The sequence below is a fragment of the Hippopotamus amphibius genome, chromosome 7, assembly GCF_030028045.1.
Source record: "Hippopotamus amphibius kiboko isolate mHipAmp2 chromosome 7, mHipAmp2.hap2, whole genome shotgun sequence".
NCBI classification, from domain to species: domain Eukaryota; kingdom Metazoa; phylum Chordata; class Mammalia; order Artiodactyla; family Hippopotamidae; genus Hippopotamus; species Hippopotamus amphibius.
The window spans coordinates 46,253,336-46,268,167 of record NC_080192.1 but is presented as its reverse complement, the minus strand read 5'-3'; the positions used below and the strand labels follow the sequence as shown (position 1 = coordinate 46,268,167).

At 38.8% G+C, this 14,832-nt stretch overlaps 3 protein-coding genes across 4 annotated transcripts in view; all 3 read right to left on the bottom strand.

Annotated features, from left to right (window-relative positions):
• The window catches only part of PTPRB (protein tyrosine phosphatase receptor type B), a 114,418-nt gene extending 108,763 nt beyond the window's left edge, over positions 1-5,655 (bottom strand). For both annotated transcript variants that reach the window (XM_057741917.1, XM_057741918.1), the window contains exons 1-2: positions 5,561-5,655; positions 4,091-4,486 (exon numbers count right to left, since the gene is read on the bottom strand). In XM_057741917.1, coding sequence (XP_057597900.1) covers positions 4,091-4,486; positions 5,561-5,615 — 451 coding nt within the window. In that variant the 5' untranslated portion in view covers positions 5,616-5,655. The remainder of the gene's footprint in view (positions 1-4,090; positions 4,487-5,560) is intronic.
• Positions 5,656-6,316: 661 nt separating this feature from the next.
• The window catches only part of PTPRR (protein tyrosine phosphatase receptor type R), a 100,501-nt gene continuing 91,985 nt past the window's right edge, over positions 6,317-14,832 (bottom strand). Inside the window, 1 exon segment of the mRNA XM_057743133.1 lies at positions 6,317-7,490. Coding sequence (XP_057599116.1) covers positions 7,397-7,490 — 94 coding nt within the window. The 3' untranslated portion in view covers positions 6,317-7,396.
• On the bottom strand, positions 7,684-10,210 carry LOC130856744 (60S ribosomal protein L10a-like). The gene is made up of 2 exons (XM_057741590.1): positions 10,147-10,210; positions 7,684-8,365 (listed from the first exon to the last, which is right to left on the bottom strand). Exons 1-2 carry the CDS (start codon positions 10,208-10,210, stop codon positions 7,707-7,709), a joined length of 723 nt encoding a protein of 240 aa, XP_057597573.1. The 3' UTR covers positions 7,684-7,706.

Genomic DNA, 14,832 nt, shown 5'->3' with positions numbered 1-14,832 from the left:
GGTTTCTTCTTGTTGCATTATTGATTACTGCCTTGTGTGAATTTACAGAGACTGAGAAATTATATACAAAGTATTTCTAAAAGTCATACTCTTAACACAGTGACTGCAAGGATATAGCTGTGCAATATAACATCAAAATATATGGAGGAAAAATTAGAATCTGTCAATCACTTGTTTATTGACACATTGCTAAAGGTAAGATGGTTTCCAGATAGCTGGATGTCTGGCAACTGATTGACAAAAGAATATACAGAGAGAGTGAAATTTTGTAATTTTTAGCCAAATATGTTGGCATTTTGGAGGCAATACTTTTTATTATTACTCTTACTACTCAGAATAATAGCTATAAGGCTCTAATTTTAAAAAATTGATCTTAAAATGTTGATTTTTTAAAAAAGAGTCTGTCTACCAGGTACATTTTTTTTTTTTTGGTCCAAAATGAAGAACATGTAGTATATTCTTTAAGGGTAAACTTGAAATTCAGAGGGAATGGTAAAAATCTCAATCCATCTTTTCTTTAATTTGATCCTGGTTCTACACAATCTATATATTCTTTTTAATTAGATTCCCATTAATTAGGTCCCATTAAATTCTTGGTTCTACACAATCTATATATTCTTTTTAATTAGATTCCCATTAATTAGGTCCCATTATCCTATTTGTTCCATTAAATGGTTGTTTTAAGGGATTTTATTTTTTTAAAAGTCTTTATTGAATTCGTTTTATTGCTTTTGTTTTATGTTTTGGTTGTTTGGCTGTGAGGCATGTAGGATCTTAACTCCCTGACCAGGGATCAAACCTGCGCTGGAAGGTGAAGTCTTAACCACTGGACCACTAGGGACGGTCCCAAGAAGTTTTAAAGAAATATAAATTATATGAAAAATTTAAAAGAGAGGTCAATTTTACATTCTTCTTCTAATAAAAATCTTTGCAATAGTGCTGATTATTTGAGGAAATCTGACCCTAATATAGGTCCTTCTCTCAAAAACCTTTACATTAACTTTTGAATTGAATTTTAACCCACTTTGGAAGCCTATTCAATTCACCCTGTATACAGGGACTTGAGGAAGAAGAAGAAAAAAGGTATTTTAGCGAGAATAAAGCGCAGCTAAATTGTGACAAAATTCAGTGGACACTCAAAGGATTGTTTTAAAAATATGCAATTTAAGAATTATCTTTTAAATTAAAAAAAAAACAGTCACTTAATGTGACACACTGGCAAGAATATATATTGGAGGAAGGGGTATTTTTTTTTCTACTTACACTCTATTGTAATTAACTACTTATTTGCCTTCCCCATCATCCTAAGAAGCATGACATATTTAGTGATTCTCAGCTTTGACTGCACATTAGAATCACCTTGGAAGCATTTAAAAAATATAATGCCTGAGTTAATTGGCCTAGAGGATGAAGCCTGGATATTAATACTATTTCAAAGTTTCCATTGGGCTTCTGATACGAAGCTTGGGTTGAGAATCACTGGTGTGATTCAGTTACTAGCACAAGCTCTGGCACCTAGAAGGTAGTAGAGAAATATTTCTTAGATACTTGAATGGCATCATGAATGTTTCCTCTATGAAACAAATATGAAATGTATAGTCCAGATTTTGACCTTCACAGGTATGCTTTTAGAAAAGAACCTAATTAAAAAAAAATCACATCCTATGGATGAACAACATGCATATCTGTGCTGCTTAAGGGTGTAGTATTTAGTTATCTTTTTAAGAAAGGGTATTTGGAATCATTCATTACAAACATCTGCATGCGATTTAATTTTTCACAATGGATTCTCCAGAGAATCAATAAGCATTCATGCTATGGGTCAACCAATATCATTCTGTATGGACAGAGAAGAGAAACGTGTCTGTTAGCTTGTAACTGTGTTAAGGCAAAAGTATACGTTGTACTCGTGCATATTCAAATATAAGATTTTTTTGTACTAGGATCATACAAATTTTAACTCTGCTTTTTCTAGAAGTTCTTTTTTTTTTTTCCCAACACACATTATCAGGCATTTTTGGATATGGCATTTTCAGTGGTTAACTGTAAATGGTCTATTGTATCTACTTTACTTTTGAACTGAAGTTCATGTTTTGTGTGAAGGTCAAAGGAGGTTGATTTCCCATGAATTGTATCTTCTATCTTGAATAATCCATATCTACTGAATCCATACGTGCTTTTAAAAAGTTCCAATGAAAGAATATTCTAAATAAGCTTTGATTGGGATTTGGGGAGGAATCTCACTTCTTGTGTATAACCATACACCTTGCAACTGAAATATTTACAATGTTTCTGTGTTGTTTAGGACAGGGCTAGTTAGATGAACTATAGGAAAGGAATTGTACAAATTGGTGCTATATGCTGTATACTCTGATAAAGTTGAATTTTCTAAACAACTTTTATATTTTTTTATCTTATTCTTGTATCAGAAATTTTATAAGAACAGGGACTCTTCTTGTAGAAGAGCCCATGCATTTAATTGCCACCTAATTTGATGTTTGTTTAATTTATGAAGTGAATGAGTGACAGGAAACTGTTCAAAGATCCATGTGGTGAAAAAACTCATATAAGCCTTAACAGATAGCTGGGGGAAGCTGCTGCATAACACAGGGAGATCAATTCGATAATGCGTGATGACTTAGAGGGGTGGGATAGGGAGGGTGGGAAGGAGTCGCAGGAGGGAGGGGATATGGGGATATTTGTATAAATATAGCTGATTCATGTTGTTGTACAGCAGAAACTGGCACAACAGTGTAAGGCAATTTTACTCCAATAAAGAGCTTGAAAAAAAAGATGAATAAAAAAAAATAACTAAGCAAAAACCCCACAAAAACCACATATAAACCTCAAAAATCATATAAGCCTCAAAAACCAACATTTAATAAAAAGATTTAAAGGTACAGTGGATGTTGATCCCCAAGTGAGGTTATGAATCAAAATTATTTGGGGAACTTTTTAAAAAACATCACGTATCATGCCCAAATATAGATTTCTTGGAATCAAATCTTGGAGGTGATAGCAGAGGAAGAAATGATGGAAATGATTCCCTCTACTCCTCCTTCCCACCATCAGGTTCTGGATGTAGCCAGGTGGGCATGAGGGTGTGGTTAAGCGTTTGGGCAATCCTGTGAAATGGAACATGTATTGGTTGAGGAATCAAGAAACTTGGCTTCTAATCATACCTCTGCCACTTAATTATCTGGGACAACTCACTTAACCTTGACAAATGTTAATCTTCATGAAGGGCTTCATTTCTAGATAATTTCTCCAGTGATTTATACCTAATATGTAATAATTCTTTTACCCTTCATGACTTCCTAAAGCAAACCTCTAACAGAGGAGTAAATAAGCAATAAGATGCTTAAGAAAAATAGAAAATTAAGCCATATCCACAAATAAAAATTCCTAGTCTAGGACTGAACTATATGTTGTACCAGAAATTTATGCACAGGTATACAAGTTTTTACGTATCCATCATCTAGGTTATATCCTCCAATGATCAACAAATTAGAAGACTCTGTGGCCGCACATTGGTTCTGATCATTTCAAAAGTATGTTGTGTCCAAAAAATATCTACCCCTAAACATTAGTATTAGTACAAGAGATTGGCAAAAGCATGATTTATTATCTTCCCAGTCTTATCAAGCACCATTTTGATGTTGTAATAGTTTCTCATAATCAGAGAATAGAAGTGTCTAAATCAGCAAAAATATTAATTTCCTGATCATTGGCTTTAGTCATTACATGTGTATGCTGTGCGTAAAGCTACATAGGCACATTCGGTAGTACTTAACCAAAGTGCTTAGTGTCTGGCATAAAAGGGAAGCTCGAGAAATATTTGTTGAATTAATGAAAGAAGCAAGGAAAAAAAGGAAGGAAGAATGAGAGATAGACAGAAAAAGGAAAGTTGAGCTTATTTTAGTGAAGATAATGAAGCATTCCAAGTCAGTGGGTACCACACAATCCATTTCCATTAGCTTATGAATCTTCCATAGGAATTTTGTTGGGGCATGTGGACTTCCCCTGAATGTGAATAAACAAGATATTTAGCAGAAGAACTTTCACAATCGATTCTGAAGGAAGAGCTCACCTTTTTTAGAGCAGAGGCTTTCATTGACTGGTTTTCCTTCTTGGGTGACATCTATTTTCATCCAGCTATGGAGGTACTTCCTGCCCTTCTTGACCACTACCCTGAAGCCTTGTTTCTTGAGAAAGAGAGAGGTATTTTCCACCTCAAGGAACCCTTCCTTCTCATAGCAAGTCCATCGAGGTGCCCGGGAGCAGGGGACAACGACGGCGGCTTGGGAAGGGCCACCAGAGGAATTGGAGATGCCCAGGCACAGAGCAGATTTAACATGAAGGAGCTTTCCATCCTCAGTCCACATCCACTGCTGGTTCAGGCTGGTCACATTGCACAGGTTCATGACCACTCTCTCATTTTTGAAAAGGCACTGTTGTTTCTGGACATGGACAATTTGAAATCCCTCTGGAAGATGAGAAGCTCATCAAGTACTACATAGCGAATCATAAGGCCCACCAGAAAACAACACAACCCATCCACAAATCAGCCAGGCCAAAACAGGAGGTTTACTTATCTTTTGCAATTGCCCTCATTTCAGGTGGATATTCCCAGATTCAACACGTGATTTAAAATCCCAAAGCGGACAATGTAAGAATGTCAAAATGTCACACTTAGCTCCCTTTCTTTTCCTTTCACATGGCTTAGGGAAGAAAATACACCTCCATTGAGATAATGAAAGGAAGCTTGGGAAAGAAACAAATTTAAAAAACTGGATATATTTATCCAAAAACAAAACAAAATTTCCCATTCTTCTAAGCACACCCTCTGAGCTAATAGCAACCAATGAAAGGATTATCACAACTTAAATTTTTTATAATCCTAGAGAGAAGCATCTCTCTCTTTTGTGACAATATCTACAGTCTTCCCTCAAATGTCAATAGATTAAAAAAATCACCTATTCTCGATGTAGGAAAACTAAATAATCATTTCTTAAACATCAGTATTAAATAAAAGTGAGATATTCAGGCTCCAAAACCATTTTGAAGGTGCTTTTACTTAATTTTCTCAGCTGTCCCATGAAAATATTCAGACGTTTCAAATAACAACTTTCGAATAAAAGACACCACAGCTCCCCAACCCCCTTTAATTATATTCCTTGTATTTTCCTTCTTTAACACAAAGGAAACAAAACTATAGCCTGACAGGGAAAAAGCATGAAGATACCACAGACTGTTATATAATGATACATTCCCCCCCCCCCCCCCCCAGGGTTGCTTTCTTCTCTCCTGTAAAGATGCCATTTCAGGAGCTGCCTGAGGCATTTGGAGGGCATAAGAGGAGGCCATTATTTTCTTTTAGAGAGAAATCTAAACGGTGTGGGCATGGCAGGCTCCTTTTATTCCTCCTCCTCTTCGTCTTTGACTAAACTGCCATGGAGAACTGGCTCCATTTCCGCCTTGTTTCACACACTTTTCAAAGGACAGAGGCTCTGCCGGCGATTGGAGAAATGCCTCAGGAAACTGAGGCAGACCCACTCACCTGAGTTCCCGAAGATGAAGCAGGTAAGAATCGCCATGTAAAATTCAGCCTCCATTTTCCACTTAACGACTGTTCATGCTTTGCTTGGGGGAAAAAAATTCTCCCAGATAAGAGAAGCAAAGACTAGGAAGGAAACGTGCCTTCATGGTGGGGGGAAAAGTCAGTGACGAGCACTTCCTCCTATTGAATTGTTTGGGGGAAGTTTTACACCAGTTGTCCTTTTGTCTGTTTCTTTAGAAAGAAGGGATTATGATTACCTCTCTTTTTTGTGTGTAGAAAAAATTTCAGCCTCCAGGAGCGGAATAAAACTTGTTAAGTTTTCTTCTACCATCCCTTTGGCACACGACTACTTCTTAAGCTCAAGACGGAAGAAAGGAATTGTAATCTTAGGTAATCGAATGTTCCTACAACATCACATCTCTTCAGGTGATGTGATTCTGCTAAACAAACACCAACCATGTAATTGATGAGGGTCTGCGACAAGTGGGAGAAAGACATAAACGGGTACTGTTTGTATAATGATAGCTGGCAGTCTATGGAGGAAAACCACATAATGATGGCACTTCTAGATCTTTATCTCTCAAGTGATGACAATACTACATTTTGAAATAGTCATCTCCACTGGGGAGAGGCTGACTAAAATTACTCCCATTACACTATTGACTTCAGGCTTTCCCCAAAAGATAATGGTCTCTCTCCAAATAGGAAAAGAAAGTACATGCCTTACTCAATATTTAGTAGTAAGAGTAGTTTATTGGCAGTAGGAAACAAAGTCAACATAGCTGCATTAAAAATTCATATTTGAGCAGAACATCTAGTGTTTGCTGAGTGTAGGCTTTTTTTTTTTTTTTTGTCTCTTGAGGATTAAATCCTTTCAGAGATTTGAGGCTATCCATGGCAGCATCCTTTTAAAGAGCCTCTGGAAATGGGACCTGGTTACATCATTCCCAAAGGCATCTGCCTTTTACTGGGAGAGAGAGTTCAGGTAGACAGCATATTCAAAAATTCTTTCTTAGTAAAAGAGAGACAAGTATTTAAAATTCTTAATAATTCTTAATACATCATAGTTGCTACAAATTTGTTTTTCCCTTCGAAAGTAAAATAACTCACAATGTAGAAATACAGTGGATAGAATTCTGGAGCAGAAACCACCTCTATGCCCAATAGTAGAGAGTAAATACATATATACCCAATGACAATCATTGTGCTCTGTAATTGATTGATAGGAGGTACTAATAAATACACATTTAATAGGTAATATTTTCAAGACACATTTCCATATAAAATAGTTACTGCTTTTGATTTCTTTTCAAAAACAAGGACTTATTTGTTAAAAATCCATTATTAACCACTTGCAACTTTAGCGGCAAGATTCTGGTAACTGAGAAAGGAATTAGCACTTAAAACAGGAACAGTTTAACAGCTGACAGTCCATTCACAAGACAGATTTTGCTAACAGTAAAGCATCTAAACACACAATAATAATTTCTTCAGCAGCTCTTCAAGTCGTCATCTGATGACATAAATTTCATACGTATATTCTGTGTGGCAGAGAGTCAATACAGACAAAACAAAATCCTCCTTAGCTGTGTGAGAAATCAATCATACCTCCATCAGCAGAGGACCTTCAAAATAATTTAGAGGATGCTTACAAATGCATTCATATACACAAGAGGCTGGCAATCTTGAATATGTTGCCATCTTCCACAATCCATGCCCCAGCTTGGCTTCACGGCTTCTCTTTCCTTCCACAGCAGGAAGCTCCTTCCAGAAGCCTCGAGTGGGTAATTGACTAATCACCCTTAGAGAGCGATGGTCTGGTAAGTCTTCAGAGAATCAGTGGACAGTTTCTGCCGAAAGTCTGCTCTCATACAGGCACAGAGCATGATGAACAAATTCATACTGCTCACTGGTTTGGACCATGCCACCCCTGTGAGGAAGAGATAATATATTAATTCATGCTAGTGTCGCACAATCTCAAGTAACACAGAGGCCACACCCAAGTGAAGGGGTTATGCCAAAGACACACAGAACAGTTGGCCTGGTGATTCTTTTGTTATCCCTCCTACCTATGTCCAGATGACCCAACTGGTGAATTTTTTTTTTTTTTTTTTAATGCTGGGAGTTTGGTTTATTAAGCTGTGCCTTAGTACAGGCGCTGGGGCTTGCCCATGATGCTCTTAATGTACAAAGCCCGGACGTTCTGCCAGTTTTTCTTGAGCAATGACACCAGAAAGTTGACAGCTAAGTGGATGTTGTACACAAGCTCATCATCTGTCATATTCACGGAGCCAACAGCCACTGCCAGGCACAACACCTTCTTCATCTGGAACTTGATTGTGGATTTCACTTCATCAACTTTGGCCACCATGTTCTCATTGTGGGTCAACAAGGAAGGGAATTTGCCAGCCTTATTCAGGCCTGGGCCCAGGATTCGTGGGATCTGCTTGATCAGGGACTCTGAAGCCAAAAAGGCATCATACTTCTTGGCCAGCTTCTTGACCAGTTTCTTATTCTTGTTGAGTTTCTTCAGCACTTCGATGTCCATGTCGGGGATATCCACAGCCTTGGCCTCATCACAATGCTGCTGGTCCCCCAGAACACAGACGGAGAACTTGAGGTGGGGAGTAGACTTAAGCCTGGCAGTGCCCAAGAAGCGTTTGTCCTTCTGAGGATCATAGTTCTTCAGGCTGATCTGAAGCTCCACCGTCTCCAAAAACTTCCGGCGCTTGCGCTGGTTCCCATGCAGGACTTCCCGCACCGCCTCGTAGAGGGTGTCGCGGGACACTTTGCTGCTTGTGGTGCCTCACGCCGTGATAACCGGAAAAAAGCCCAACTGGTGAATTTAATATGCTAATAAAAGGATTAACACAGTGTCCAGTACACAGTAGGCATTTGATTAATTTTACCAATATATTGTTACTGGGGAGGCAGTACAGTCTCACGGTTAGGTACATGGACTTTGGAATCAGACTGTCTTGAGTTCAAATCCCTCCTGTGCCAATTCTTAGCTGTGTAATTTTGCACAAGTTCCTTAAAATCCTTTGTGTCTCAGTTTCCTCCTCTGTTAAAGTGGGAGAATAACAGCACCTATTTCACAGGATTGCTGTGAGGGTTAAACACATTCACGTATCTGGAGTGTTAGTATTACTTCTAGGGTGCCTTATCGTTCATATTATACGGATTTATGCATTTGGATTAAAGTTGATCTGTGAAATGTTGCTCTTTCTACAAGCAAAAAGAACTACCTTGGAATGGTCTGTTTGAGTATGTTATGTGGAAACAGCCTTTGGGCCGGTGTGCTGAGTATCTAAAGGCAACAGCAGATACTATGTATAAAATAGACAACTAATAATAACACATCGTATAGCACAGGGAACTCTACTTAATGCACTGTGGTGACCTAAATGGGAAGGAAATCCAAAAAAGAGGGGATATACGTAAATATCTGTATATCTGATTCACTTTGCTGTACAGTAGAAACTAACAACATTGTAAAGCAACTATACTCCAATAAAAATTAATTTAAAAAAAAACACAGTGGCAGGTGGGTCCTTATATGAGCTGGGAAAAGAGAACTGGTTCTTGCTTTTCACCCTTGATTATTACCACTATTGTCAGTAGTTATTCAGAGTAACTCATGTTTTGGATTAGTGGAAGGTGTCTGACTTCATGAGATGCAATGATGCTTCTCATTATACTTCCATACATAAGACAGCTATGTTGCATTTTGTTGTTTGTTTGTTTTTTTTTTTGATAATGGTTCTTTTACTTGACAAAGCTACTGATAATTGTATACGTTACTTATTTTTCCTGCTCACTGAATAACTATATCCCTATTAGTAACTATTTGAAGTTGTATGAAGTCTTTATAACTTTATAACCAATCCTACAACCAATTTTAAACATGTTTTAGCTAGTTCTTCCTAGTGGCTGTTGTTACCATTCAAAATAATTATTTTTAGGCCTTGGAGCACTTTGACTTAAAAACTGAGAAAAACTGCCTCACTGTAGTGTGATTTCTAGTTAATGGTAGTAACTAAACCTGGGCTTGTATCTATGTTTACTTGCCCCGCTCTATAAATACAAGCTTACAAGATACTAAAGCAGTAGGATCTCACCCTTCTAAACAGTGATGTTAAGTTAGTAACACTGCACCCTTCAAAACTACACTAAACAGGTCGACATAATGCCCAAATGATGTATTTGGCAAGAAATAAAGAGGTAAATACACGGGGTTTCTTTTGGTGACTGCAACTTGTTGGCAGAAATATTTCATTGGTCCTTTTCTCTAGAACTGCACATTTTGTTGTACTGAAGGCAACTTTTTGGCCAAAGTGTTCCTTGATTCTAAGTCAACAACAGGAATGGCCAGCTGAGGATGTGGTGACTTTTCCTCTTCTGAGCTGGATGATGACATCTGGGCACACCTAAAAACAGCAGGTGTCCGGAAGATGCTGGTTTTGACTGCGAAGCTTGAGAGATCTAGCCACAGTAAATATTGAGGCAGCTCCAGGGAGCTGAGAGGTGCCTCCCTTCCTCTGGCATCCGCACAGCTCATTAGTCCACCTCCCTGAGCTGCAGACGGTATGTGGAGCCTTGTATGTGCTCCATCTCGTAGGCTCTGGTCTGTGAACTTCCTCTCGCCATTACTTGACTTTGAGGCAAGATTTTCCCTGATTGCATGTTCTGGTGAACATTGGTATTTACATGTCCAACTGGTGAATGAATGAAGGCACAATCTAGGTTTTAATTACCATTTTACCCCAGACAGGTCAGCAGTGTATTTTACTGCTTGGAGTATATTTACTATGACATTCTGTTAACTAAGTCAATGTTGTTTCTGCCAGCAAAGGTGAAGAAGATGGAGAGACAAACGCATTAGTTGTAGGCTAGCAAAATTCTTGTGGGCCTCAAGGCTTAAGGAAGGTATATGAAAAGCTAGGTTCCTTCCCACTTGTTTTGAAAAGTAAAAGCGAGAGAATTGGCATCAGAGGGATCCTCAGAGATCATGTACTCCAACTGCCAACAAAATGTTGCCTTTCCAGAAGGGAGCAGTCTACGTGGTCGATGGTCAGCTAGTTTCTGCTGGAATGTTCATGGGGCCAGGTTCCTTCAAGAGGCAGCTTTGGCAAGGTTGGCAGGAAAATTTTTGAAGACATCAGAATGAATCTGCCCTCTCTAACTTTCAACCACCTCATTGGTCAAACTGAAATACTCCCCCCCCCACCCCCCACCCAAAACCTTAAGGCTCCTCTTATAGTCACACAATAGCTCTCTAAATGCTGGAAAACAACCATCAAAGTCGCATAATCTTTTCTTCTCTAGACTAAACATCCTGTGGTCACTCAGTATTTCTATGCAGCCTGGTTTCCCTGTCACTCACCAATCTAGTCTCCCCTTTCTATAGGCTGTTTTATCAAATATGACCTTCTTAGAGTGTTGTGTCTACTCCCAATGAGATCTGGTCAGTGGGAATATCTTTCCCCTTGAGCTGCACGCTATAGGACAATGGGTTTGCACCTGCAAGTGCACTGGGTGGAACCATCCCACAGAGCCTACCTAGTGCCTGGTGCTTCACAAGAATTTGAGGATATCGAGTGAAGGTTTGGGTTAATGAAAAAGCCCACAGGATTGTTTCTGAACGTGAAAATTACAGCTCTCTTCCATCCTGTACTTGCGCTGTTGAGTTTTTTCAAACTAACTGCAGAACTTTTTGTTTATTCCTATTAACTTCAACTTGTTGGTTTCAGCACAAAGTTCTTATTTGCTGACATCACTATTTCTATCATTCAGTATATTAGCCTCTATTTTTCACTCCCAGATTGGTGTCTCCCAGATGCTTAACAAGCATGTCTATGTCTTTTTGTCTGTCATTTATAAGGGAGTAGAAAAAGACAGGGCTAAGATAGGGTCTTTATTATAAGTAATTTGATATCGTGTGATGTACTGTCTAATCCTATTCTAAAATTATTTCTAACTAGGTTGTAGGTCCTTTAAAAGCAGGCATGATGTCATAGTCTTTGCATATCTGCAGAAGTGAAAAGCACTTACTAGTCCTAAGTAAATACCTGTCAAGTAAGTTACCCAGGCCAGGCTGTCTCACTTATATGCAAACATATAAACTCCAGGCTAAAAGAAGGCAAAGGCATCCCAGAATGCATTAAACTGGAGGCTTACTCAAAATCAGGAACTCATTACAATCATCTTTTAAAATATTAAATTTCCAATTGCATATACTGGTATGTAGAATACTCTGTTGATCTTTGTAAGAACTTAAATTCTGGGATTACCCTGCAGATTTTATTCTGTTATGGGACAAATATAGTCTTCTATAGGCGGGCCATAGTGAAAAATACTCAAGAAGCTAATACAGTGCCTATGTACAAAACACACTTCATGGAATAAATGAACAATGTGAGATTAATCATGAACCCTCGAGAGAGCCATGTACTAATTCAGCCTCCAGGAGAGCTCTGACTTGGACTGCAGGTAACTTTCAGGTCAGATTGTGCTCCATGGACTTGCTGAGGTCTCGATCTATATCACTGATGTAAAGTTCCTAAGCAAGCTGGTCTTTGAAGGTAAGAAGCAGAGATGCTCTTTTTATTAGTTTAAAAGGCATCATCCAACTTCCTCTTGAAGAACAAGCACTAAATAATCCTTGACTTCCAACAGATCATAGTTTAAGCTCAAAAAGGTTAAGATTTTAAAAGATTTCCATGGTGATCAAGATGATGCTTCAGTGGAGAAAGGCTGTCATCAGTCAGGCAGCATGCCAACATCACCACCATTACCTAATATATTAAAGCATTATCTCTCCTTGGAGAATCTTCTTCAGATGCAAATCTTTTCCCGGGGGCATAACGCATTAAGCTACAATACCTACTGCCAAACAGGAATTAGATTATATGACCTTACTCTTAAGAGTAAGGTCATATAAATGCAGGGCAAGGCAACCCAGTTAGTCATGAGAGTCGTGAGTTTGAAAAGGCTTGGAATGCCAAAGCATCAGGTTCATTACGAGTGGGGACCAAAGCGTTAAGAGGTAAAAAGACACCATACACTGTTGTTAAGACAAATCCTGTCTCCACCACTGACTAGCTGCTTTAGCCTTATTACATAATCTTAGCAGTGCTGTTTTCTCACCTGCAAAATGATGAGGTAGTCAAATAATAGTACCTGCCTCATAGCACTGTTGTGAGATATAAATGGGACAGTCCATTTAAAATGTTTATTAGCACACAGCCAAGTGCTTGCAGACACCACAGTGTTAGCTATTTTTATTACTGTTACTCTTTGGTGCTATCTGGTCAAACAGGACTGGTTGGAAGGCTCCTGGATGAGTCCTCTGAGGATCTTGCAGAACTAAGAGCACAGCTGGCAAAGGATGGCTCTGTCGTGTCGCTCAGGTTGGGCTAGCCTAGATGGAAAGATCCAAATGTGCTTCTAAATATTAACTAGTGAGGAGTCACCTACAGTGGAGATGGATGACGTACTGGAAAGAAGTGGGCTTGGAGTCTGACAGATTCAAGTTTGAATTTTTGCTTTTGAATCTACCAGCTATAGGATTTTGAACAAATCATGTATTCCTTCCCAGCTGGGTTTTCCTGACCTATAAAGTGACATTAATGACAAACCTCATCAGATTGTGAGGATTAAATGAGTCAGAGCCTGTCAATGTCTGGCCAAAGGCTATTCACAGAATTCCCAGGAACCAGGGTTCTAGAGTGATGCCTGAGTGGAAAAGGAAGGTGGGCCTTTAGGACTGGCTCCTGATCGCAGTTTTGACCAGGGAAGTTCTCCTCTTTACTCTTTTTCTTCTTTCTCTTTTTCTTTCCTTTGTTAAAATTATTGTTATGGTTTTCCATATTGGTGTTTTATGGGAAATTTTTGTCTTCCCAATGTTTTGTTTCTGATTGTTCACCAAAAAAAAAAAAAGGTAAAAACCACTGGCCTGGCAAACAAGTGTTTAACTAATAAGGTTTCAAATTTTTCAGGGTTTAAATGAGATAATACACAAGTGCTTAGCAGAGTGGCTGTCGCTTAGTGAGTACTAAATAAAGGCCACATTCTATTTCTTATTCTTTTGGTAAATGCTTAGTTAACACAAGCTGGTAGGGTGATCATGCATTTGATTTGCTTGGGACAGTCCTGGTTTGTTCCTGTTGTGCTGGTGTAATTATTAATAAAGCCCCCTTTCACTCTCAGAAGTGTGTAAAAGAAGGTCACTTTTTTTCTCTGCAAAAATGGTGTTGGGCGCAAAGCTCGGATTTCTTTGTGGCCACGGAATATGAACAGTGTGTTTGGCCAGGCTAGAGAGGATTCAGATATACTGCCCTTCCAGAAATGTTAGATAGCTCACATCACATTAGCCCCGCCAAACACAGAAATCAGTGTAATCTCAGTCTCCATGCAGAAAAGCACGTAGCTGTGTCAGCTGGGGGTAAACTTAAATTAGAAGGCAAAAAACTGTATTTTTTTCCCCTTTGCTACTGGGAGGGTGTGTTGAAAAAAACCCCTCCAGATGCCCAGGAGAGAGATTTGGTTTTTAACATGTTAAAATTGTGACCTTTTGTGACTATTAACTCACACATACAAAGCAACAAGCCTTTCCTGCTGCACCGCCCAGCGCGTATCCGGTCTAATCAGTAGACAGAAGAAATTCTGCAGCGGTGACTCACTTCTGGGCTAACAATGGAACTTACACTCCTTGGCTTTTTATTATTTTCGAATCTGGAATTCTTTTGGTAAAGTTTGGTACAGTAAATTTAGAACAAAAGGTGTGGATATTAATGTGCCTCACGGGTAAAGCTCTGCTAGCTTGGGTATGAGTCAAACAAGGCTAACATCTGGGGCTGAATTCAGGGTGTCTCAGACAGACGTCTTCCCCATGTCTACATACCGTGGCCTTTCAAGGATGGAGAACTTAAACGTTTTAACTGATTCTGACCAGGTATTTTGAATATAGACACTTTCTCTACAAAGTATTTGTAGGGCATAAAAGCCAATACAAGTCAAATGGTAATTCAATGATAATTCAATGCCCTAGCATATCTTGAGTCCCATTTTTTTTTTCCTGAAAACTAGCCAATTTTCTTCTGAACACCCAGGTTAACACTCAATTGACTCCTAGCTGGGAAGAAAAAGGTTGTCCTGACAACCACTTGGAAGATTTGGTTGGCATAATCTGTTTTACAAGAGGACATCTTGTTATGGTCTCAGGAACTGTGATTTCAAGTAAATACAAACCAATTTCTAAGCTTTATCTT